The 27,717-nt window shown below is 45.2% G+C and overlaps 1 protein-coding gene across 1 annotated transcript in view; it reads right to left on the reverse strand.

Annotated features, from left to right (window-relative positions):
- The window catches only part of INSC (INSC spindle orientation adaptor protein), a 133,257-nt gene extending 126,072 nt beyond the window's left edge, over positions 1-7,185 (reverse strand). The window contains exon 1 of the mRNA XM_052653151.1: positions 7,090-7,185. Within this exon, the coding sequence (XP_052509111.1) occupies positions 7,090-7,185 (96 nt within the window). The remainder of the gene's footprint in view (positions 1-7,089) is intronic.
- Between the last annotated feature and the right edge of the window lie 20,532 nt (positions 7,186-27,717).

Genomic DNA, 27,717 nt, shown 5'->3' on the forward strand with positions numbered 1-27,717 from the left:
TCATAACTGTCATGATAAAAATCCGAACACTTCAGTACAGTCAGCGAGCCCTGACACACTCTCTCTCTCTCTTTCTCGTCACACTAGCCAGTACCCTCACTGCCTAAAATCCCCCGAGCTTTACCACACAAGCCAAGGCTTCTGTGCCTTAGCCTGTGCTGGTCTCTTGGCCCTCCTCTTAGCTTCCTGGAATCTTTCCATTATCTTTCCAGATCCAGACCAGGAATTCTCACCTCATGGAAGGCCTCCCTGATTGCTGCAGTTGGGAGTGACAGACACTTCCGCTTCTGATACACCAGTGCCTGCCATGATCCTGTCCCACAGAGCAGCCTGTCACCGTTTGTTCACAAGCCTGTCTTAGCACTTGAGGACCAGGAAACTCCTGACACCTGCATGCTCGGTGCTCTGCATGGGTCCAAGCACGTCACAGGATCTCAGTTAATACTGCAGCATAGATATAAGAACAAGAGTGACAAATTTTTCTGCATCCTCCAAGAGAGCCCCTGACTTCAGTCTCTTTCACAATCCTCAGAAAAATACAGAAGAATATGCGAAATAAGTTCTTTTTAGTTTTTCACACATGAGGAAAGTGAGGCCTGGAGAGGGTAAGATACAACAGCGTACCCAGATGCTGAGCTAGAGCTGATATCTGGATCTCTTGCCATCAGCCTAGTGTTCTTTTCCAGAAGGAAATTGAGACAAGAAGGAAGAATATGCCATTTATAGTTCACCTGTTCTATGCCAGACACCATGCTTTAATAAACTTTCCAGTTCTAGCATCACCATTGCGTTATAAGGAACCCCTTCTTACAGACTCAAAAATGGGCTCCAAGTCAGATCTGACAGCAAAGCCCATGCTCTTTTTCTCTGCACATTGCTGGCATATGCAGCCCACCTCTGACCCTCCATCAGAGCCAACAAGCAGCACCGAGCCAAGTGCCTATCCCTTGATCATGTCTTTTAAACCAGCACCACACACAGACCCACAATGCAGCCCACACCTCCAGACAACATGCATTTCACATGGTTTCCAAACCCAGGATATTTGGTTTGTAAGACAAAACCTCCATTTCTCCAGCAGAAAGTGAACACTATATACAATTACCCAGCCAAACTGCTGACGCCTACAGACGCTGCCTCACGCCGAATGAGGTCTGGTGTACCCAGAGACGTCCTCAGAGGATTCAGGACTCCCCCAGAGCTTGGCACTGAGGGCACCATGCAGCTGGAAGAGAGGAGACTGGGCTGGCTGGATCACAGTATCTGGGTGCAAGCTCAGTTCCCAAGACAGAAATTGCTCCAGGGAAGAAGTGAAGCCTCTGGAGACCACCCCAAGGGAGTGGTTGGCAGGGAGGTGGTGGGTTGGCAGGGGGTTCCCCACCCTCCTGGGAGGCCTTCCCCACCCTACCCCTGCTTCCCACAGAGCAGCAGTCCCCATCTGAGGCTGGGAAGGTTAATGACACCAATGATATTCAGGTCCTAGAGCCAGAGAAGGCAAGCCTTCAGCTCTCCCCCAGTAGGTCCAAGGGCCCGGACTTGCTTGCTTCCAGGGTCTTTGAGCTGGGGAATGGTCAAAGGATCACAGACCACAGACTTTTCACCACAGGCTCTGGCATCAGACAGACCGGGATGGAACTTCTGCCGTTTCTACCTTCGGGCTAATCATTTAACCTTGCTGGGCTCCACAAAAGATGCAAAGAACCTAACAAGAGAGTTGACTTTTAGTAGATAACTAAAGAATGTGAGTAACTGAGCAAACCTCCTCCCACAGAAGTCCTGCCTGCCTCACCTGAGGCTCTCTTATTGGATTTTAAACCTGTTTTAGCTTAAATTCCCAGTCGTGATGTAACCAAGTCTTACCTTTTTGAGGCGGCACTTACCCGGGAAGGAATAAACCCCTCACCCACCTCAACCCACCTGCACACCATCCAGCACCGGACACTTCCTAAAGCCCCAGGCCAGCAACTATTCCTCCGACACAAAGGGGAGTGCCTCTGGGAGACTTCAGCTTGAACGTGGGAAACAGATGCCAGCGTCAGCTGATTTAATGCATACTGAGAAGTGAGAGCTCAACACAAGCCTTGAAGCCCACCATGGGAGTTCTATCGAGTAATCTCTGTTGCTGTTGTTGTTCTGACTCTTTGCGGCCCCATGAACTGCAGCACACGCAGGCTTCTCTGTCCATCACTGTCTCCCTGAGTTTGCTCAGACTCGTGTCATGGAGTCAGTGATGCCATCCAACCATCTCATCTTCTGTCGCACCCTTCTCCGTAATCTCTAGTGCTAAGCCTTGACTCCCACTCCCTCCCTTTCCAAATGCCGATAGTCTCAGGTCGGCTAAAAGAAGCAGTCTTACAATAAATAAGTTAGGAGTTTTGCCAACTTTACACTGTGACTGGAGCCCTGCCCTGCTTTCAGATGACTCTGGTGACACACTTCTCTTGCAGATAAGAGGTGACAAATGACTTTCTGACCACGTGGCAGACAGGAGAGACCCTCATGGGGAAAAAGAAAAATAAGTGAGCACTAGCCTATGGTCTCCCAGACCTAGGGAAGGGGGCAGAGAGGCCCTTTGTGTGTTCCACACTCCAAAGCCCACATTCCTCATACTGAGCTCTGGCTCCAGAAATGCCATCGCTGATCAGAGACCATGTGATCCACACCGAGGGAGGCAGAGCTCAGGTCCAAGAGACACAGACCTCCCAGCAGGGCCTGGGGCTTAGGCGGGATCACATAAGGAGCGGGGTGGCCATGGGGCCAGGGCTGGGCAGAGGGCAGAGGTCAAACTCCTTTGGGCACCCAAACACTCCTGCTTTTGAGACAGGGAGAAGCTGGCAGCTGAAGCAGTCAAAGGAGGGGAACTTTATCAATGGCCCAATTCATTCACAACAATCCCCATTGTCTGAGCCAGCACAGAGATGGGCATTTTCTCCCAGAGCCACTAGGAAGAAAAGCCCCAAGACATGGTCACAAATCAGAAGCCAAAAATATAGAAGCCAAAATTGAAACATATGGTTTGAAAGCCAGATGAAATATTTGAAATTGGAGATGTCCCCCAAAACTCTGTGCAGCATGGTTCTCATCCTCAGAGACCAATAAAATGCTTAATTGTTGATTGTTCATTTATTTATTCTGATCTCTCTCTACAAAGGATGTAGGAGTTTACAGTTAAAGATGGGTATAGTATAAAGTTATTAAAGCAGAAATTAAAAGTCAAAGCCAGGGTTCCAATGAATACACTTACTAGGATGAAGCAAATATGATGAGCTAAGAGCTTCCTGGCAGCCAGTGTAAGAAGGGAAACATACACGTTATGTCATGAGCTCAAGAGTCACACAGACCTGTAGAAATCTCTTGAGCACTCTAAGCCTTGATTTCCTTGTTAGAGAAAACAAGGGGGGAGGGGACTATTAAGCTAATACAGTTGTTGTGAAAAGTAAATGAAATGAAGCATGTATTATAGATTCAACTAATAGCAGTTGTTACTGTTACCATTTTTGTAGTTGTCTGAATTCTCTTCTTTAAGTTGGAACTATGTTAACTTAATAGGGCTGCCTTTGATGCCCTGTGAGTCCTAATTGTTGCTCTAAAATTCTGATTGTTAGTTGTATGTATCTGATGAATTAAAAACTGGGGAACCAGCCTAGGACTCATGGTGGGTACTTCAGTTTTCCAGAGTCTTTTCCTGAGTTTTAAGGTGGCTGGGGACCCCCACAAACAAGAAGGCTAGGAAGGCACACAGACCTCCTTCCCCATCAGCTTCACTCTGCAAGAGGCTGCCCAACTGACCACAGCCTGCCCGTATTAAACCATCCTCAAGGGTCAGGTGGAGGACCAGGCCAGGGAAAGCTAGGTTCCAGCACATCCTCAGGAAATGGCTGCAGCCCATCTGCTCCCCTGCATAAGAAGAAGCTGGTGGGATGAGAACTCAGGCACTCCTTAGACCAAACCATAAACACTAAGGAAGAGAAAGTATCATCTGCCCTCACCCCCCACCAAAGCCCCTGACTTGAGATATTTCCTACCCAGTTTCTTAGACTTGTCCAAGGTGCCACATGGAGGCTAGAGGGACTGTAGAGGCTGAGACTGGGGTGACCCAGTTTGCACACATGTGTTTTACACATGGAGATACCTGTTGGATATGTGTCACTATTGCTAGGTGTACATGCTGAAAGCACATGAGTGTTCGCACGGCTGTCCTGAGATGCAGCACATGTGAGAGTGATGTGAATGGTAGGAAGATGTGCGCACATGAGCAGCTGTGAGCATGCGGCTGCCTTGTGAGTGTCTGTAGGTGAGTGGTCTGCTCATGCCCTGGTCCTCCTGTCTCCTTCCGACATGACCATGGAGCTGTCCCCACAGCTGGCTTTGAACCTCATTCTCTCTGGTGCTGGTGCTGAGCTCCTGCCCTGCTCAGAGTCCTAAGAAACCAAAGCAGCGTGACCCACGGAGGAGACACCCCAGCTGGGGACAAGTCGGGTCACCCTAGAAAGTCTGAGTTCAGATAACACTCCTTATCCTCCGCCCCTGCCTGCATCTGCTCACTCACAGGCATCCAGCCATCCACACATTCGCTCAACCCCGTGGAACCTGGCTGCCACACGCACTTGAGCCTGCACTTCCAAGAGTACTGACCCAGTCCACACAGGACAGCGTGTGCCACCTGCGGACACACTCCAGGTCCACGCACACATAAGGCCACAAGCACAGAGAGGCACACCCTGTCACCCACGTTCACACCCTAAGACGCATGCTAGAAACTTCCATATGCTCACATGCCGGCCCAGACACATTCCCTCCCTTTGGAGCTCGCTTGCGCTCACGAGCACTCACACTCACACCGACACATACTATCCAAATAATCACAAGAAGGCTCTGCCCCTACCAGGCTGGGCACAGAATCCAGCGCGGGGAGCGCCGTCTACTTACTGACTCCGAGCGAGTGAGAGCGCCTGTGAGCAGCGGCCAGGCCGGCGGCGGAGGCGCAGCTGGGGATCCGCAGGCTGCGAGCGAGTGACCCGCCCGGTGGCCCAGCCCGAGGGCCGGCCGCGGCCCCGCGCCCCCGCCCCGCTCTGCCCCCGCCCGCGCTCCGGGCCGCCGCCGCAGGACCTCCGGCAAAGGCACGCTCGCTGCCAAGCCCCTGTCCCGCGTAGTCTCGGCCGGCCCAAGGCTATTTTGGGCCCCTGGCAGCGCAAACCTCGCGCTCTGGACTGTGGGGCGCGCTGGAATGGGGACGTGGTCAGGTCTAATTAGAGACCTGGCTAACCCGGGGCTGGGGCCGAGTCAGAGCTGGTAAGCACCCGGGAGCCTCGGTGCCGTCCCGGCGGGGGTGCCCACATGTGCCCCACATACCAACATCTGGAGAGGGAAAGGAATGCATTGGAGCTGAAACAAAACGAGGAGGGGTTTGGGTGCGGTTCACATGCTCTGCAGAGCGAGCTCTGAACTTTGAGCAGCCCCCCAGACGCCTGGAAGGCCACTTGGTTTATTTACTGCAGGTGCTTCCCTTTGGAACCTAAGTCACTCCCCTAAGTTTGCCGCCCTGCCAAAAAGGACAGAAGATGGTTGCACAGGCTCCTTTTAACTTGGGGACACATCAGATTTCCCCTCCAGACCTAGTGTCAGATGGCTAAGTCTAGAAAGAAGGCTGATTCCTACCCAAAAGCTCAGGAATGTCACATTCTTGAACTGAAAGGAAGCTGCAAAGTCATTCCATCCAACTCTCTCCATCCTGTCATGAATCCCCCAGGGGCTGGGAAGGGGCGGTAGGCCAACTCTACCCACTTTGGAGAGGAGTGGGGGTCACCAAGGAACAGCAGACCCTAGCCTCCCCAGGGCACTGTTCCCAATTTTGAACCCACTTATTGGCAGGAAGTTCTCCTTGGCATCTAACCTAAATCCCTCATGTGCAACTGTGTCAATATGCTCACACCTTTGTGTTCAAGGACAGGAAAACCAGCTCTGTCTCTATGACACAATGACCATACCGAGGTCCCATCTCAGTCTCTCTTCCTTGATACTAATATCCCTGTTCCCTTTTTCAGGCCCTGGATAAAAATGACAGTTGCTCCCTGGCCATTGACACATTGCAGCTCCCGACATTAGCTCCACCCCCTCAGCTCTCTGGGGACCCCAGGCTCTGCAGGTGCTCTGTCATCCTCCTCAGACAAGCAAGCGTTGACCACAGCTTCCGTCCATTGGAGACAGCCTGATTCTACTCCCTAGACGCTTGAGAGGCGCTTCAATTCCTATCTCAGCAAAGGCTGTCTCAGGGCCTGAGGACAGGACTTGGAGCCCCAGCCATTGGCCTGGCTATGCATTAGCACTGGAGCCACAGACTTCCTCAAATGGGCGGTTTCCTGGATCGTTGTGTCCATTTCTGGTAGATCGCGCGTGCATGCGTGCTAAGTCGCTTCAGTTGTGTCCAACTCTGTGCAACCCTGTGGGCTGTAGCCCCTATGGACTAGCCCGCCAGGCTCCTCTGTCCACGGGATTCTCCAGGCAAGAATATTGGAGTGAGTTGTCACGCCCTCCTCCAGAGGATCTTCCCAACCCAGGGATCGAACCCCACATCTCTTATTTCTCTTATGTTCTTTACCACTGGTGCCACCTGGGAAGCCCCTTTTGGTAGATCAAGTGGTATTAAAAAAATAAAATAGCTTGGATTTTATCCTCAAAGAAGCCTGACTTCACATCCTGCCTTGACTACTTTCTAATTGTGTGTCCTTGGACAAGTCACTTAATCTCTCTGAGGCTCAGTTTTCCCATATTTACAATGGGGATCGTAATAATCTCTGCCTAGCTCATACGGTATTCAAACTACAAGATGAGATCAGGAATTTATGTAAAAGTACCTGGAAAGCTAAGATATTTTTTAGTATGCTAGAAATAGAATGAAGCTTAGATCATGAACAGGATAAATATTAGCAAAAAGCCTTAGAAATCTTTTATTCCCAGGTCCAAACTCTGGGTCTGCGTTTCAGGACGAGAGAGGAACAGATTTCGTTTGCTAGATGTTCTCTGTGTTCCCTTGGTATGTATGTCCCCCACCCTGCACTCACACACACATCCGCGTTCCCAGATACATACAGCACAGCACAGCCTCCTGGGCTCGTGTCGACCCCATAGGCTCCAGCTGCCTGGACCCTCGCTGACTGTCTCTCCATTCCCAGGGGGTCTCCTCATGGCTCCAGTCTTGGCAACAGCTCCAGGTCTTCCTACAGAGTCTCCAGCAGGCAGCTCCTCTCTCCTTGCACATCCTTCTGGGCCATGGCCCCTGCAAAGCTTACAAATCCAGGCAAAGTTGGCAGAGGCTTTCTCCAAGGCAGCTCAGAACTGAGGCCGCGGGGGGAGCTCAGAGTTGGAGCATCATCCCCCTCGCCCCCTCCCCTCCACCTCCCTGGCTTCTCAGTGCTGTCCTGCTTAATTCTTAATGGAAATTCCATCCCCGGCGCCGGCCCTGGCTGGCTCAGGGAGTCCAGGCTTAGGCCAACAGCAAACTCCACCCAGAGACAGGAGGCCTCCCTGGCCATATAAAAACAGATCCACACAGATTCACATACATGCTCACAGTCTCAGCAGGCGGACATGCCCGGAATCATTCACAAACTCAAAGAGTCTCACCCAAACACATACCCAAAAGAATAATAAGCATTATAATCACCAGCATTTACTGCATGGTGGTAAGTTTTTATAAGTATGAACTTCCCTAATTCTCACAATGACACTGGGTTCGTGGGCAACTTAGCTATTATCCCTAATTTACACATGGGGAAACTGAGGCACGTGGAGCAACAATGTACATTAGGCATCTAGTGATAATAGCCTAGGAAGTAATAAAGGCCTTAGGAAGCATCACTACAAACAAAGCTAGAGGAGGTGATGGAATTCCATCTGAGCTATTTCAAATTCTAAAAGATGATGCTGTTAAAGTGCTGCACTCAATATGCCAGTAAATTTGGAAAACTCAGCAGTGGCCACAGGACTACAAAAGGTCAATTTTCATTCCAATCTCAAAGAAAAGGCAATGCCTAAGAATGTTCAAACGATCGCACAGTTGCACTCATCTCACACGCTAGCAAAGCAATGCTCAAAATTCTCCAAGCAAGGCTTCAACAGTATATGAATGGAGAACTTCCAGATGTTCAAACTGGATTTAGAAAGGGCAGAGAAACCAGCGATCAAATTGCCAACATCCATTGCATCATAGAAAAAGCAAGAGAGTTCCAAAAAAAATCTACTTCTGCTTTATTGATTACGCCAAAGCCTTTGACTATATGGATCACAACAAACTGTGGAGAATTCTTAAAAAGATGGGAATACCAGACCACATTACCTGTCCCCTCGAAACCTGTATGCAGGTCAGGAAGCAACAGGTAGAACTGGACATGGAACAACAGACTGGTTCCAAATTGGGAAAGGAGTACATCAAGGCTGTATATTGTCACCCTGCTTATTTAACTTATAGGCAGAGTACATCGTGAGAAATGCCAGACTGAATGAAGCACAAGCTGGAATCAAGATTCTGGGAGAAATATCAATAACTACAGATATGCAGATGATAAAAGACGCTTACTCCTTGGAAAGAAAGTTATGACCAACCTAGATAGTATATTCAAAAGCAGAGACATTACTTTGCCGACTAAGGTCCGTCTAGTCAAGGCTATGGTTTTTCCTGTGGTCATGTATGGATGTGAGAGTTGGACTGTGAAGAAGGCTGAGTGCCGAAGAATTGATGCTTTTGAACTGTGGTGTTGGAGAAGACTCTTGAGAGTCCCTTGGACTGCAAGGAGATCCAACCAGTCCATTCTGACGGAGATCAACCCTGGGATTTCTTTGGAAGGAATGATGCTAAAGCTGAAGTTCCAGTACTTTTGCCACCTTATGCGAAGAGTTGACTCATTGGAAAAGACTCTGATGCTGGGAGGGATTGGGGGCAGGAGGAGAAGGGGACGACAGAGGATGAGATGGCTGGATGGCATCACTGACTCGATGGACATGAGTTTGAGTAAACTCCGGGAGTTGGTGATGGACAGGGAGGCCTGGCGTGCTGCGATTCATGGGGTCGCAAAGAGTCGGACACGACTGAGCTACTGAACTGAACTGAACTGAGCTACTCTTATGGCAGAAAGTGAAGAGGAACTAAACAACCTCTTGATGAAAGAGGAGAGTGAAAAAGCTGGCTTTAAACTAAACATTCAGAAAATGAAGATCACGACATCCAGTCTCATCACTTCATGGCAAATAGATGCAGAAACAATGGAAACAGAGACAGGCTATATTTTCTTGGGCTCCAAAATCACGGCAGATGGTAACTCCAACCATGAAATTAAAAGACACTTGCTTCTTGGAAGAAAAGCTATGACCAACCTAGACAGCATTTTAAAAAGCAGATATATTACTTTGCCAACAACAGTCCGTCTTGTCAAAGCTATGATTTTGCCAGTAGTCATGTATGGATGTGAGAGTTGGACCATAACAAGAGCTGAGCACTGAAGAATTGATGCCTTTGAGCTGTGGTGTTGGAGAAAACTCTTGAGAGTCCCTTGGACTGCAAGGAGATCAAACCAGGCAATCCTAAAGGAAACTAGTTCTGAATATTCATTGGAAGGACTGATGCTGAAGCTGAAGCTGCAATACTTTGGACACCTGATGTGAAGAACTGACTCATTGGAAAAGACCCTGATGTGGGGAAAGATTGAAAGCAGGAGGAAAAGGGGACAATAAAAGATAAGATGGCTGGATGGCCTGGAGAAGGAAATGGCAACCCACTCCAGTATTCTTGCCTGTAGAATCCCATGGATGGAGGAGCCTGGTGGGCTACAGTCCACGGGATCGCAGAGTCAGACACGACTGAGCGACTTAACTAACTAAATTTTCTGGGACTTGCTAACTGTCAATTTTTCTAATTCCCAAAATAGGGCCTGGGGCTCTTGTATCACAGTACAGAGGATGCCTTACAACTCTAATACAAATTATTCTATGGTTTTAGTATAAAAACTGCTTTCTAAAAATGATATTCTTCCTTCAGAGATGAAATAGTCTTTGATATTGATTAAATGTTTTAAACCTTTAGATGGGTGATTAATTAAAGAGGCTGTGCATCTTTTCATGTGTTTGTTAGCCATCTGTATGTCTTCTTTGGAGAAATGTCTATTTAGTTCTTTGGCCCATTTTTTGATTGGGTCATTTATTTTTCTGAACTGATGCTGAAACAAGCAGAAGTTGCTTGTGTATTTTTGAGATTAGTTGTTTGTCAGTTGCTTCATTTGCTATTATTTTCTCCCATTCCGAAGGCTGTCATATATAAGGAATTTAGAAAGATGGTAATGATAACCCTGTATGCGAGACAGCAAAAGAGATACAGATGTAGGGATGATTTGGGAGAATGGCATTGAAACATGTATACTATCATGTAAGAAACGAATCGCTAGTCTAGGTTTGATACAGGATACAGGATGCTTGGGGCTGGTGCACGGGGATGACCCAGAGAGATGATATGGGGAAGGTGGTGGGAGGAGGGTTCAGGGTTGGGAACTCATGTACACCTGTGGTGGATTCATGTCAATGTATGACAAAACCAATACAGTATTGTAAAGTAAAAAAATAAAATTAAAAAAATAAAGAGGCTGTGAAATAAGTTAGTAGGGAATTGATGAGCCTGGCTGCCATGAGGCCTCCCAAAAGTTGGGTCCATGAGCAAAGGAAAAAAAAAAAAAGATGGCTGGATGGCATCACCAACTCAATGGACATGAGTTTAAGCAAATTCCAAAATTTGGTGATGGACAGGGAAGCCTGGGGTGCTGCAGTCCATGGGATCACAAACAGTCAGACACAACTGAGTGATTGAACTGAACTGAATAATAGCCTAACACATTAGCACCAGGAACCATGATATGTGGTTTCATTTTGCCACCATAGTAACTTTTTTGTGGAAGTTATTGTTATTCCCATTATACAGACAGGGAAAATCGAGGTCAGATGGTTTAAATCACCTGCCTTTGGCCTCACAGATTGTAAGATGAAGGGAGATTCTATACAAATATGTGTAGGAGCCCTCATGGGTGAACAAAGGTAAACACAAGTAAACAAATACATGAACACTCTCAGGGGGCACAACCACAGATAGAATCTTCTACCAATAGAGAAGCCACAGAAATGGTCCAGAGCTGCATCAGGCAATGATCCCCTCTAGCCTGACACCATGTTCTTCTTCCCTTCCAAATGGTCCATCCCATCAACTTCACAAGTCACTTCAGCAAGGCCAAGTTAAACCTAAATGGAGAGCAGATTTCAGGTTTACAATTCAGGCAGTAAGCCTGAACTACTGTCAACCCCCAGCCTCAGCTCCAAATCCAAATCCAGTTTGCCCAGCACACCTCTGCGGTCCCTGGAAGAAGTCTTGGGTGCTCTCTTCTGAAGGGATCATGAACAAACTTCATGCAGGGAGCTCCTCAGAGACTCTGGGCCTTGTCAGGGGCTGGCCAAGGAGGGCTCCGGTTTCCAGGCCCAGATAAGGCTGCACGGGACTCATAGGACAAGGCAGGGCACCAGAGCCTGGCCTCGGACAGAACAGAGCACGGGCTGACCAAGGGAACAGATGCCATACTGCAGAGAGATGGCAAGGCTTTGGGGGAAGGGAGGTGGGCACAGGAAGGGCAGAGCTACATATAGGACAAGTAATGAAGTCCACAGCCCTGGGAGCTGGGAGAACAGGACTGCAAAACAAGAGAACAGAAGAAGTTAGCAATCCAGGAACTTGTCCATTGCTGGAATTTTCCATGCTAAGCTAAACATTTCGAAGCAGAGCAGTGATGGCCTGGGCCTCCTCCCCAGTAGAGTGCTCTGGAAGGCCTACAGTAGCCAGGGCCATCTCTATTGTCTCTCTTCATTTCCCATCTCGTCCCCATCCCACAATTCCTTGTGCTTCCTGCTGTCAAGAGTCTATCCACTCTGTGGTCTGACGACAGCTTAGCGTGGCAGCCCTGTAGGGCATCTGTATTGGAAAGGGATTTTTCCAGAGGAATGCACAATTGAACCTGGAATCATGTAGCCAGGCAATGGCTCTAAGAGGAGGGGATATTTGGAGCCCAACAGTTGGCATTTCTAAGAGGTTCCCAGGGGATGTGAATGGTACTTGTCTGGGTGAGGGGGTCACACTCTGAGAACCACTGCTTTACAGAACAAGAGAAAGTCAGATGTTCCAACTTAAAACTAAAAGTGCAGCCTAACTTCAGATTGCAACTGATTTCTGAAAGGCCCCTAGAGAAAGACTGCCCCTTCCTGTAAGCAGTTTATACTTTCCTTTATCTGCCTCTATCTTCCCAGCTTCTGCGCTGGCCCGGCTGTCTGTTTGTTGGTCTCTCCTGGGCTCTGTGATGGTCCTGTCTGCCTCAGTCCATCTCAAGTAAGACATGGCATCCTCCACACTGCCCTCCACCCACTCAGAGAAGGTTATCAAGATGAGGGACCTGCACAAAAATAGCTGATGACCAGACAGGCTCTCATTTCTGGGGACAGAGATATCAGATCAGAAGGTCATGACGATCACAGCTGAAATGCCAGGCCACCCAGAGATATGAGCAATGGGCAAGGATCCCAGTACCCACAGCTGTGACCTCACGTCCTGCAGTCCCCTCCTGCAGCCTGAAGGCATGCCCATGGGGGTGCCGTCCTGCCTCCAGAAGTGATGGTGGGACAGAGCACTCAAGGAGGACGGGGAGAGGGGAGTCTGGCCACAGGCTGGTGAGGATGTGCCATGGGCTCACTTGGGCCATGGATCTCTCCACGTCTCCCTCTGCGATGCTCTCAAAAGGGAAAATTCCCCCCAACTTCCAGAACCAGTGTGAGAACATGTAATGTGACTAGGATGAAGGATGTAAGAACCAGAAAGCCCTCAGAGATCTCTGGGAGCAGGGTTCTGAAATGTTGTTACCCACCAGAATCACTTCGGGAGGGCGGGGGTTGAAATACGGGTTATCAGGCTCCCTCAGAGGTTCGGATTCAGTGGGTAGGGGGAGAGCCAGAGCCCGGGTGCCCCTCCCTTCCCAGTTCTGTGTTCAGTGACTTCATGCTGGTAGCTTGAAACTGACCATGATGAGAGTATTTATTTACACCATAGACATTGAGCAAGTACTACAAATCAGGGCATTATGTTTTGTTTTACTTTGCTTTGGAAAGTCTCTTGCGGACGACTTCCCACCATGGGCCATGTTGGTCTCTATTTTCAAGGATCCTAAGCAATTACAGTGCAGGGCTTTTTGAGAAGAAACACTGATCCAGTAATTAGGTTCTAACTCAAACCCCTCATTTGACAGATAGGGAAACTAGGGCCCGATGAGGAAAGGAATCTTGGCTGAGGTCACTGTAGTAGGCCCCTTGTGGGATCGTGGCTGCTCAGTTCGGGACAGTGGGGGTTGACAAGCAGCCCTACCTTCCTCTTGGCCCTCTCCTGCATCCTCTCCACTACAGGGTGGCTGTGGCTCATTGCCTAAGAGAAGAATGGCAGGGAGGTCCTGCTCCTTGTGAGCCAATCAGATTACCTTTCATCAGCGTTTGGAATTTGAATAGGTTGGACTAGAGCTTATTAGTGGCCAGATCACCTGGAACAGCAGGCATGTGAACTCCAGCTGTTGAGGGCTTTAGGGCTACCATGCCTTCCCCAAGCCTTAACTGTTCAACTCTCGTTAAATTCAGAAAGATTCCTGAGTATCTTCCTAAAAAGTTCCCTGTTACTTAAAGTAACAAGGTATTTCCCATTGCTTACAACCAAACCCACCTTGGGAAACATAGTCACAGAGCAAGTTAGTGAAGATGAGAACCCGAGATTCCTGCCCCTTTGTCTTTCTATCTCCCACCCTCAAATAGGATGCAAAAGGAGACTATACAAATACACAGTTCTCCGGGGCAGTGTTCTCCAAGAGTGGTCCTAGACCAGCAGCATCGGCATATCCTGGCATCGTACAGGAAGTGCAAATTCTCAGGCCTCCTCCTGCAACTACTGAGTCAGAAGCTCTGGGGCTAGGGCCCAGCCTGCTGTGTTTTAACAAGCCTTCCAGGTGATTCTGACCTGTTACACACTGAGGACCACCATTCTAGCAGGAGGGGCTGTAGCTTCTGCCTCCCTAACAATGACTCAAAACCCAGGGAGGAAAAGCTATCAGCTGTCAGGGTGCCAGTTGCGTGGCCAATCACATTTCTTCCTGGCTAGCATCCTTGACCCCATACTCCTGAGGAACCTTGGGCAACCGAGGTATGACCTTGCATCCTGAGTTAAGACCTTCTTACCAAAGTCCAAGGGGCAACCCCTTTCTAAAAACATCTGGACAACCTCCCCAGAAACATGGCAGAGAAATGCTACTTCTGTCAGTGTCTTCATGTCTAATTAAGGGGATGACAGTGGAAATTCCTGGCCCTTTGGATTCTGAGGGGGTCCTGGGGATAGACAGCTTCAGGTGTCCTTCTGGAAGGAGGCCTACCAAGGGCCTGGCTCTGGAAGCCACTTTGGCCTCTCCAGCATGAATCTACTGTTTCCTCTTCTGTGTTCCCGAGGTTCAGGAAGAAAAATAAGCTTAAAGAGTAATGGAAGAAGTGAGGTCTTGAGAAGAGGAACAAAATAATAATAATAACTATTACTATTACATTACTAGGCACTGACTTCTTCCTGTACACAGCCCTGCTGCATGTACTAAGCACTTCCCATGTATTTACCTTGCTTGTGTCTCGCCACAATGCAATGATGCAGTTATTACTATCCCCTCTTTAGAGGTGAGGAACCAAGGGCAAGAGAGATTAAGTAGCTCTCCCGAGATCATGCAGCCAGTGATTGGAAGATCGAAGACTCAAACCCAGGTCTATCTGACTGTAGGTCCACAAGTTTCCCAGGGGGGAAGTCCAAGAACACAGGTGCAGAGGCGCACCTGCTGCTGAGAGGGGAGCCCAGGTGCGAGCTGAGACAGGCTGGGGAAGGCAGGTGCTAGCCAGATGGGCTGGGGGAAGGGTGGGGCAGGGCTCATTTCATCAGCGGGGGACCAGGCAACTCGAAGCAAATGTTGCTGCTGCTGAGTCGCTTCAGTCATGTCCGACTCTGTGCGACCCCATAGAGGGCAGCATACCAGGCTCCCCCGTCCCTGGGATTCTCCAGGCAAGAACACTGGAGTGGGTCGCCGTTTCCTTCTCCAATGCATGAAAGTGAAAAGTGAACGTGAAGTCGCTCAGTCGTGTCTGACTCTTAGTGACCCCATGGACTGCAGCCCACCAGGCTCCTCCATCCATGGGATTTTCCAGGCAAGAGTACTGGAGTGGGGTGCCATTGCCTTCTCTCCAGAAATGGGAGTAGGGTCTTGAGGAGCCAAGGAAGGACCTGCCCAGATGCCCTGGGAAGTAGGGGAATGAGCAGATTAGGAATGATGACCAGAGTTGAAAACATTCATCAGAAATGGAGCCCATGAGAGCAGCCGCACAAGCCAGACTTAGTGGCTCAGATCTGAGTCTAGGGACAAGCACTGAGCCCACGTTTGAGAGGTGTTCCAAGCAGGGACTGCAGGGAGCTCACCCTCTATTGTGAGGGGAGAAACAGCTAGGACCCCTCCTCACACTGCCTGGTGCTCCCCTGAAGAACTTCCTTCTCAGCTCTGGTAGAACATGGCCCAGATTCCCGAACACAGCAGGGCCAGTGGACAGAGGTGGTCAGGATGGGCACTGGGATTCATGGCAGAACCTGCAAGCCTGGTATAGAAAGAACTTTCCTCAGCTGGAGAGTTGGGAGGCTCTGGAGCTGGCTCTGGGTTGAAATCAAGACAAGTCATTAACTGGCACCGCCTCTTCTCAGCTAATCAAAACAAAGACCTGAGTCATTTCTCCTTCCTCTTATCTCACTGTCCCCTTCCTGCAATAGCCAACTGGTCTGTCTGACCTCTCTGCTCTACCTCCATGTTGAATCCCTGACCACCTAAACCCCCTTAACCACAAATTCACCAGAGTCATCCTTTAACAATGTAACAAAGGAGTGGCCAAGAGCATCCAGGAACCAGAGGCTAAGAAGGTAAAGGAAGCCAGACAGAAAATCCAGCACCTGAAAGGAAGAGGACTCGAATTTCCAAGAATTTTCCATAAGAAGGGTACTAGCACCCCTGGTTCCTGAGACCCAAAAGCTTCCCTGTCCTGAGATTCCTTAAGATGTTGTCATTGAATTTACTTTCTTGCTTCATCACAAAAGAATTCAGAGCTGAAGTGACAGGTAAAAAATGGATTTATTTAGAGAGAAACACACTCCACAAACACAGCTTAGAAGGCAAGAGTGTCCTTGAAATATGGCTTGATTAGTTTTTATGGGCTGGGTCATTTCATCAGATAATAATTGCAAGGATTGTTCCAGTTATTTAGGGGAAGAGTTTGAGATTTCCAGGAATCGGCCATCACCCACTTCTTGGTCTTTTACGGTTGGCCTCAGAACTGTCATGATGCTGCTGGGTGTATCATTTAGCGTGCTAATATATTACAATGAGCACATAATGAGGCTCAAAGCCCACTGGAAGTCAAATCTTGGACCCGGTGGGTTCTAACCAGTCCTTGTCATGTCCTGTGGCCATGTCATTCTTTTAAAAGTTGTGTCCGGCCCCCTTCCCTCTTGCTTCAAAGACACCCCTACACTCTAACAATGCTTTTCTTATTTCTCTCAAAATGGCTTGAATTTTTTTGCTTTTGCCTACCATGTTAAAGGTCCTGATGTAACCCCTATGCCCGTGTCTCCTTGGTGAACACAGCACCGAAAGGAAGCTCAGCAGTGAGCAGGAAGCACAGCACAGCGCGGGAGGATCAGAGGCTCTTACCTCTGTGACCCTAAGTAAGTGTCTTTCCTTGTCTGAGTCACAGACACTCATCTGAGATCTAGTCCAAGGGTCCTTTCAGGTGAATCTGACAAGGACTCTGAGCTCATAAAGTAAAGGAAGGAGCCATCTTCCAGGCAGAAAGCATATTCTGTATATTTTTATATCCTAGTCAGGTCCCAACAGGAAAAGAAGTTCATATAGGTGGGACTTAGAGATTGGAAAGGTTATCTATGGTCAGGGTTAAGATAATAACAACTGGTATGAGGCACCGCGGTGGCTTCCCTGGTGGCTCAGATGGTAAAGAATCTGCCTGCAACGCGAGAGACTGGGTTTGATCCCTGAATCGGGAAGATCCCCTAGAGAAGAAAATGGCAACCCACTCCAGTATTCTTGCCTGGAGAATTCCATGGACAGAGGAACCTGGCGGGCTACAGTCCATAGAATCGCAAAGAGTTGGACAGAACTGAAGCAACTTACTTTGAGGCACTGAGGTGCTGATGACTGTGGGAAGATGCTGCCACCTCCAAGTCTAGGGGTGAGGGGGCAAACAGTTCACTGGTGCTCCGGTGGAACCATGGACGAGGTCATCTCAGAACCATGGCACCCACGTGGAAAAGAAGTCCCCTAACCTCTCTCCGCTCCTCCCTCTGACCTCCAGCCAGTGCCTCCATTGGCAAAGCCCAACCAGGTAGCCCAGGTGACATGATCTGAGGACCAGCTCCTCCCGACACAGAGCAGAGAAGGATGGAGGAGCTATGGGGGAGGGTATACTGTTCAAATGGATAATAACTAGAACCAGGGAAAAACCAAGACCTGCAATCTCTAAATCCTCACAGCCTCCCTTTCATTTAAATCTCCATAAGAGTGCTCAACTCTCCAGAAAATAGCTGAATTGTTATAATGGTCTTGATAGACCATTACAAATAAATCCAAACCTAGATTTATAGCCCTTGGCTAAGGGCCTGCCAGAGACAAAGGCAAAAGCTAAAGCTTTGCCACAGAGCACATGAATTTGCTTCCAGAGCACATGAGAGCTTCCAGAAAAGTTTCACCAGGAAATAAAGATTCTGACAATCTGAATAACTGAGGAGGCTTAATACTAACCCCCACATACATTATTGAGGATTGGTAGGTAACCACCCAGAAAGGATTCTTCTAATAGAAACAATGCCCAATCAGGAGTTTGTAGCAAAGAAAAAATTGATCAATTTTAAATTCCTTGCAATTGACACCCACCTATGGTTTAAAAGATCTGGCCTCAGACATACGCATTCCTGGAGGGAAATTTTCCAAAATCCATCCACACCTAGGCCACATTAGAAAGCCTGGGGAGAGTGGGAAGGACAGGTTTTAATCCAGAAAACTAAGACCCTTCTAAGAGTAAGAGCATTCCCAAAGAAAGAATGTGCTATTCATCATTGTGGAAGGAAGTTTAGTTCAGCAAGAAAAAGAATAAAGTCCAGTCTTCTGCACATCACTCAGAATACAAGTGATCAAGTCAATCTCTGACCTTGGGAGGCTCACAGTCTAATAATGCACAAGGAGATATAGATACACCATCTCATATTAGGAGATAATTATCAGAGAGGTGAAAAATATCCCACCATAATTGTGCATTTCAGCTTTATATACTTTGAAGTTATTATGAGGTGCATATACACTTAGAATTATTATATCTGTTGGAAATTTTTAAATTTTGCTGTTATAAGATGCTCTTCATTATCTTTATGATGCTTTGTGCCTTAAAGTCAGCTTTATTCAAAATCAATATCATTATACGACCATTATTTTGGCTGCTGTTTGCAGGGGAAATTGATCATTCATTGGCTTTTGCCCTTTTTGTATTCTTATGTTTTAGATACCTCTTGAATGTTTTAGACACCTATAGTTAGAAGGAGAAGAATGCTTCGCTTCAGTCGACCGACTCTTGATGACCCTATGGACTGTAACCCACCAGTCTCCTCTGTCCATGGGATTCTCCAGGCAAGGACACTGAAGTGGGTTGACATTTCCTACTCCAGGGGATCTTCTTGACCCAGGGATTGAACCCACATCTCTCCTGTCTCTTGCACTGGCAGACGGATTCTTTACCACTAGCGCCACCATGTAATTAGAGGTAAAAGAGTTCTGTGTTATGCAAATAGTTTTCTGTGAAAAGAGCTTTCCAAGGAAAGGAAACAGTCAAAGCAAAGCTAAGGCAAGAGTGCCTGGTATCTTAGAGCAAGAGTAAGGAGACTAGGGAAGCAGAGCAGTTTGAACAAGGGAGTGGGGGAACAGGAGAAGATGAAGGAGGGGATACATAGAGATTATTGGAGCAGTGCCCTGAGTAGTGGAAAGGGGATGGGACCTGGCATACAAGTGGAAGAAATGGCTCTACCTTGGAGCATGGAAATTTCATCTATGAATACTAGTGGGAGACAAGTACCTGGGAACAGATACCAGTAGTGTACACGTGTTCTGGTGGAGTCTGTGGAGGCTCTCTTCCAATTGATGTCATTTTATCAGTTAAGTAGGAAGCAGAGCCTGGGCTTCTCCAGTGGCTCAGTGATAAAGAATTCGCCTGCAATGCAGGAGATGTGGGTTCAGTCCCTCGGTTGGGAAGACCCCTTAGAGGAGGGCTTGACAACTCACTCCAGTATTCTTGCTGGGAAAATCCTATGGACAGAGGAGCCTGCAGGCTACAGTTCATGGGGTCGCAAAGAGTCAGACATGATGAGTGACTGAGCATGCACGCACAAAAGCAGGGTCAGGGAATAAGGATGGTGGAGGAAGTGTTGGGGTTTTGAGGAGAAGGTTTGAATAAAGATCTAGAAGTAAATGGAAGACTGAATGGACTAAGGACATACAATTTCTTGTCAGCAACAAAGGCTTAATTAATGCTCATGGATTTAAAATGAGGCACTCAACCAATAAAATAAAATAAAATAAAATGAGGCACTCAATCAATACAGTTGTGTGAATTTTCTCAGGCGTCAAAAATCCTTGATCCAGAAGCCAAGTTGCTGAAGTCTCCTGTACTACATGGATCCCCAGGTGGTACAGCAGTAACGAATCTGCCTGCTAGTACAGGAGATGCAGGGGGTGGTGAATTCAATCCCTGGGTGAGGAAGATCTGGAGTAGGAAATGGCAACCCACTCCAGTATTCTTGCCTGAAAGATTCATGGAAAGAGGAGCCTGGAGGAGTACAGTCCATGGGGTAGCAAAGAGTTGAACATGACTGAGCATGCATACAAATGCACGCACATCTATACCACACTCTACGGAATGGCCATCTGGACTGCCTTTGAACGCTTCCAATGACAGGGAGCCCATCAAATCCCAAGAAGCCCCTGCTATCATTAGGCAGCTTCCACCATCAAAAAGTATCTCCCCTTGTTGAGCTGGCATTTCTCTTCCCATTGGTTTCCCCTATGTTTGATCCTCTGGGTCTGTTTCTGTTTTCTGTTGTTTATGTTGGTCTGTGTCTCCCTGTGACTGGTCATCTAGATAGCTGATGACATATCCAGTTGGTGAGGCTGGGAGAAATAAGAATCTTACACATGGCTGGTGGGAATGCAAAATGGTAGATTGCCTATACTTAGCAAAATTATGCACTTACTCTGACTCTACAATCCCAGTGCAAGAAAGAATAAAAAATGGTATCACATTAGATTAAAATTAAATTATTGTGATCCTAGACTGTGCCCATGTACAGTTCCCCTAAGGAAATAAATAAGGATATTTTTACAAAATTTAGCTCCAAATATGATTACTACAACATTTTTGCAAGAATAAAAATCTAGAAATAATTTACATGTATATAGGGACTGATTAAATAAACTCTGGCAGGCACATTTATTCACTAGAATGTGAAATGGACATGAAAAATTATATAGCAGAAGGACATGGAGTGGCATGGAAACACACTGAAAAAGGCAAGTTTCAAAGTAAGTTTGGTGTGACGCAGTTTTATAAATATGCACATAAGATATATAAGAGCACACCAAACTACTAATGGTGGATTTTTCTGGATGATGAGGTAATTAGGAAACATACTATTTCCTATTCTCACCCCTCCCCTCCACACACACAGCTTATTTTTTGTCTTTCCTGTAGTTTCTAAATCTTCCGTATTGAGTATTTTAATTCCCCAATTAGGAAAAAAGAAGTTACTTTTCAATTAAAAAACAAACCCTATCGGCCTTTCTACTTTGAGTTCAAGAATAACCCCTCCATAAAAACCCCCCTTATTTTGTCTGCACACTTCCCTGGTGGCCCAGATGGTAAAGAATTTGCCTGCAGTGCCAGAGACCATGGGTTCGATTCCCAGGTTGGGATGATCCCCTGGAGAAGGGAATGGCTACACACTCCAGTATTCTTGCCTAGAGAATTCCATGGACAGAGGAGCCTGGTGGGCTAGAGCTCACGGTGTCGCAAAGAGTAGGACGTGACTGAACGACTAACAGTTTCACTTTCACCTCCCGACAGGAGCAGTACTGTGTCAAAACATGCAGACCGCCTCTTCATGTCTCGAATGCCCCTACTCCTGCCATTCCTCTCTCTCTGCCCCAGCCCTTTTCCTTTGAGGGGAATCAAGAAGGCAACAAAGCGGGTCTTACTATGGCTGCTTTTTTCTCAGGTCCCTCAGCCAAGAGGAAACATCCAGCCTCCCTCCTCCCTGAGCACTACCATCTGCCCCTGGCATCCCAACTGCCATTGGTAGCACACTGTCTCACCCCTGTGAGGGAGGTGTCGTTATTCCAAATACTTGAGCTATATAAAACCCAGGCTCAGAAAGCAGGGAGAGGTAAATCTGGGAGACCAGCTTGGGGCCCGACTGGGAAGAGGGGATCCTGGCAAAGCTAGCTTAAGCGCCTGCTTGGTGCACCCTCTGGTGGAGAAGGGGCTGCTTCACTCCCAGGGAGGGACTGGGTCAGAGACCGGATATTTTAAGACGCTGCCAGCCCCTTGACTTTTATTTTTGACATCTTCACCCCCATTAAGTTAAAAGCACCTGCATCTCACATTAAACAGTATTTGTATATAACTATGTAAGAGTTGAGTTGGAATGGATCCATAGACTTGTAGATATTTAAGTAATAACACAAGTAAGCAATTTTGTAAGACCCATGCAACCTGATTTCCATGCTTACTTTAACACCACAGTGTGTCTAAGTATATCAAGACAGTGTGGTATTCAAGGGGGAAAAGAGGGAGGGATAAATTGTGAGACTGATGTTTATATACACACTACTATATGTAAGATAGATAACTAATAAGGGCCTACTATACCTACTGTATAGCACAGTGAACTCTACTCAATACTCTGAAGTGGCCTATGTGGGAACAGAATCTAAGAAAGAGTGATATATGTATATGTAAAACTGATTCACTTTGCTATATAGCATAAACCAACACAACATTGTACATCAATTATTCTCCAATAAAGATTAATTTTTTAAAAAAAGACAGTGTGGTATTGGCAGAAGAATAACTACATTGATAGATGAGACAGAATTAGGAGTCCAGAAATACATCTGCACAAATGTGATCAATTGATTTTTTACTAAGATGCAAAGGCAATTAAATTAACAGTCTCTTCAACAATTTGAACAATTGGGCATCTACATGCAAATAAATTAGTCTCAATCTACACCTCTCACCTTATACAAAAATTAACTCAAAGTGGGTCCTAGACCTAAATGTAAAACATAAAACCAAAAATCTTTTAGGAAAACGTATGTAATAAAGCCACTGCTACCTTGGGATCTGAGGTTGGACAAAGAGTTCTTAGACATGACACCAAAGCACAATCCATTTTAAAAATGATAAATTAGACTTCAGCAAAATTAAAAACTTTTGCTAAGAAAATGAAAATGCAATCCACAGACTGGAAAAATTTTCAGTATAACATAGCTGGTAATAATCTTACATCCACAATATATAAAGAACTCTCAAAATTCAGCAGTAATAAAGCAAGCAATCCATTATGAAATGAGCAAAACATTTGAAGAGACATTTCAGCAAAAGGCATAAATATATGGAAAATAAGCACAGGAAAAGATACTCAGCGTCATTAGTCATTAGGGAAACATAAACTAAAACCACAATGATATACTACTATATACACATTAGTAGAGTTACTAGAACACTCATAAGCCTGGTGGAAATTTGAAATGGTATAGCCACTTCAGAAAATGGTTTGGAATTTTCTTATAAAGTTAAATATATACTAGCCGTAATGAATATAGTAGATATGAATCCAACTATATTGATAACCACTTTGGTGTCAAGTCTGAAGACACCAGTTACAAAACACGGATTGTCAGAATGGATCAAGAACAAAAGCCAACTGTATGTTGTTGATAAGCAACCCACTTTAACTATAAAGTTGCATAAAAATTAAAAGTAAACAAATGGATGTATGTGTAGCATGGTAAATATAATTAATAGTATGTATTGAAAGTTAAGAGAGTAGATCTTAAATTTCTCATTACAAGAAAAAATTCTGTAACAATGGTGACAGAAGTTATCTAGAAATAATCATTTCCTAATATATATAAATATCGAATCATTATGTTGTATACCAGAAACTAATAATTTCGTATGCCAAGCATACCACAATAAAAAAGGAAATGCTAACATTAATCAAAAGAAAAGCGGGGCTAGATATATTAATTTCAGACAGAAAAGACTTCAAAGCTTGGAAAATTAACAAAGATAAAGCAGGGTATTACATAATGATAAAGGTGTTCCTTCTCCAAGAACACATAATTTGCCTTGACTTATATGCCTAACAGTAGAGCATCAAACTACATAAGGCAAAGATTAATAGCACTTTAAGGAGAAATAGACTAATCTGCTATTAAAATTGGGGACTTCAACACCCCTTATCAGAGATGAACAGATCCAGCAGGCAGAAAATCAATAAGGATATAGTTGAATTCAATAGTACCGTCAATCAACTGGATATAATGAACATTGATATGCTACTGCTTCATCCAGCAATAGAAGAATCACATTCTTTTCAAACTCACAAGGAACATTCACCAAGAGAGACCATATTCTGGGCCACACAACACACCTTAATAAATTTAAAAGAATAAAATCCTACAGTGTCTGCTGTCACACCATTAAACTAGGAATCAAATAACAGAAAGATTATTGGAAAATCTCAAACTATGTGGAGATTAAACAGCACACTTCTAAATAATTCACTAGTCAAAAATAAATTGCAATGGAAATTTTAAAAATATTGTGAACTAAAGGAAAATGAAAATTTATCAGGATTCATGGACTGCAGTGAAAGCAGTACTTACAGGGAAATTTATAGCACTAAATGCAAATATCAGTAAAGAAGAAACATCTGAAATCAATCATCTAAATTTTTCTTGCTACTGCTGCTAAGTCGCTTCAGTTGTGTCTGACTCTGTGCGACCCCATAGATGGCAGCCCACCAGGCTCCCCTGTACCTGGGATTCTCCAGGCAAGAATACTGGAGTGGGATGCCACTTCCTCCTCCAATGCATGAAAGTGAAAAGTGAAAGTGAAGTTGCTCAGTCGTGTCTGACTCTTAGCCACCCCATGGACTGCAGCCCACCAGGCTCCTCCATCCATGGGATTTTCCAGGCAAGAGTACTGGAGTGGGGTGCCATTGCCTTCTCTGAAATTTTTCTTAGGAAACTATACAAAGAAAAATTAAATCCAAAGTAAAGAGAAGAAAAGGAATAATAATAACTGGACTATCAGTCAATAAATTGAAAATAGGCAATCAATAGAGAAAATAAGTAAAATCAAAAGCTGCTGTTTCAAAAAGATCAACAAAGTCAATAAGCCTCCAGCCAGGCCAGCTAAGAAGAAAAAATGAGGACACAAATTGCTAATATCAGAAGTGAAATAAGTACATCACTACAGATCCTATGGACGTTAAAAGGGTAATAACAAAATACTAAGAGCAATTCTATTTTCACAAATTTGATAACCTAAATGAAATGCACCCATTTCTCGAAACACCAAAATGCACACAACAAATCTGAATAGACCTATTTCCATGAAAGACATTGAGTAAATAACTACTAACATTTCAAAATAGAAACTACCTGCCCAGATGAGTTCACTGGTGAATTCTACCCAACACTTCAGGAAGGAATTACACTAATTCTCTGCAATCTCTTTCAGAAAATAAAAGATGAAATTCCTAACTCATTCTGAGACCAGTATTACGCTAATACCAAAACCAGATGAACACACTGCAAGAAAAGAAAACTACAGACCATACCTCACATGAACATAGATGCAAAAATCTTCAGTAAGTTAATAGTACACAGGAACAAAAAGTATGAAAAGGATTATACATCATGATGAAGTAGGATTTATTCCAGCCATGCAAGGTGGGTTCAGTATTAGAAAATCAATTAACATAATGCATCACATCAACAGAGTAAGAAAGAAAAATCACATGATTATTTCAACAAACACAGAAAAAGCACTTGACAAAATCCAACATCCATTCATGATTAAAAAAAAAACAAAAAACAACAAACTTCCAGTAAACTATAAGGAAATAGAAGGGGAAATTCTCAGTAAAATAGAAGGGAACTCTCTCAATTAGATAAACTATCTACAAAATCCTATAGCTAACAGCATTCTTGAAACTATCGCACAAAGGAACTCAAAACTGTCCCATTAAGATCAGGTAAAAGTGAAGAATGTTCCCTCTCACCATCCTTTTTGAACATTCAGTACTTGTTAATGCAATAAGAAAAGTAAATAAAAGGTATACCTATTGGGGAGGAAGACATAAAACTCTTTTCTTTGTTGTTGTTGCAGATAACATGAATGTCTCTGTAGAAAATCTAAAAGAATTGATTAGAAAAAACTGGAACTAATAAGTAATTATAGCAAGGTTGCAGAATACAAGGTTAATATACTGTCAGTTGTTTTCCTATATACCAACAATGAGAAAGTGGAATTTGAAATTAAACATACTTTTCCAACAATGATCCATCTAGTCATCTAGTTTTTCCAGTAGTCATGTATGGATGTGAGAGCTGGACTATAAAGAAAACTGAGGGCCGAAGAATTGATACTTTTAAATTGTGGTGTTGGAGAAGACTCTTGAGAGTCCCTTGGACTGCAAGGAGATCAAACCAGGTAATCCTAAAGGAAATCAGTCCTGAATATTCATTGGAAGGACTGATGCTGAAGCTGAAACTCCAATACTTTGGCCACCTGATGTGAAGAACTGACTCATTTGAAAGGACCCTGATGCTGGGAAAGATTGAAGGTGGGAGGAGAAGGGGACAACAGAGGATCAGGACATCCACATGTTATAAAAGTATTCTAGACAGAAAACTTTCACAACAATTAGCTCAAAATAGATCATAGGCCAAAATGTAAAATGCAAAACTATAAAACTCCCAAAAGATTACATAGGAGAAAACCTAGATGACCTTGGGTATGGTGATGTTTTAGATACAACACCAAAGACATGATCCATGAAAGAAGTAACTGACAGACTGGTCTTTACCAAATTTAAAGCTTTGCAAAAGATGGTATCAAGAAAATGAGAAGACAAGCCGCAGACTAGAAGATGACATTTGGAAAATGCACAACTGGTAAAAGCTTATTCTACAAAATATACACAGAACTCTTAAAATTTTAAAAAGGCGCCAAAGACCTTAACATAAACCCCACCAAAGAAGATATACAGATGACAAATAAGCATATGAAAAGGCAATCCAAGTCATATGTCATCAGGGAAATGCAAATTAAAACAAGACACCACTACATACATATGAGAATGAACAAAATCCAGAACACTGACAATACCAAATATTGGTGAGAATAGGAAGTAACAGGAACTCTCATCACTGCTGATGGCACTGCAAATGCTACCAACCACTATGGAAAACTGTCTAGTAGTTTCTTACAAAACTAAACATACCCTTACCATATGATCCAGCAGTCACACTTCTTGATATTTACCCAAACAAGTTGAAAACATATGTCCACACAAAAACCTACATGCAGATATTTGTAGCAGCTTTATTTATAATTGCCAGAAATTAGAAGCAAATGAGATATCCTTCAGAAGATGAATTGATAAACTGCAGTACATTGAGACAATGGAATATTCTTCAGCACTAAAAAGAGATGAGCTATCAAGCCATGACAAGACTTGGAGGAATTGTAAATGCATATTACTAAGGGAAATAAACCAAGCTGAAAAGGCTACATATTGCATGATTCCAACTATGTGACACTCTGGAAAAGGCAAAACCAGTATTTTCCAGGGAATGGTGGGGAGGAATGCGCAAGCAAAACACAAAAGAATTTTTAGAGCAGTGAAATACTGTATATGCTATTATAATGATGGATATACATACAACTCTATTAGCCTTTGCCTGCTTCATTCTGTACTCCAAGGTCATATTTGCCTGTTACTCCAGGTGTTTCTTGACTTCCTACCTTTGCATTTCAGTCCCCTATAATGAAAGTGCAAGTGAAAGTGAAGTCGCTCAGTTGTGTCCGACTCTTTGCGACCCTGTGGACTCTAGCTCACCGGGCTCCTTCGTCCATGGGATTCTCCAGGCAAGGATACTGGAGTGGGTTGCCATTTCCTTCTCCAGGGGTCTTCCTGACCCAGGGATCCAGGTATTGAACCCAGGCCTCCCGCATTGCAGGCAGATGCTTTAACCTCTGAGCCACCTGGGAAGCCCTCTTTTTTGGGTGTTAGTTCTAAAAGGACAAATAGCTGTGAAAAAAAGAGAAGCAAAAAACAAAGGAGAAAAGGAAAGATATACCCATCTGAATGCAGAGTTCCAAAGAATAGCAAGGAGAGGTAAGAAAGCCTTCCTCAGTGATCAATGCAAAGAAATAGAGGAAAACAATAGAATGGGAAAGAGA

The sequence above is a fragment of the Budorcas taxicolor genome, chromosome 15 (assembly GCF_023091745.1).
Source record: "Budorcas taxicolor isolate Tak-1 chromosome 15, Takin1.1, whole genome shotgun sequence".
Classification (NCBI taxonomy): Eukaryota; Metazoa; Chordata; class Mammalia; order Artiodactyla; family Bovidae; genus Budorcas; species Budorcas taxicolor.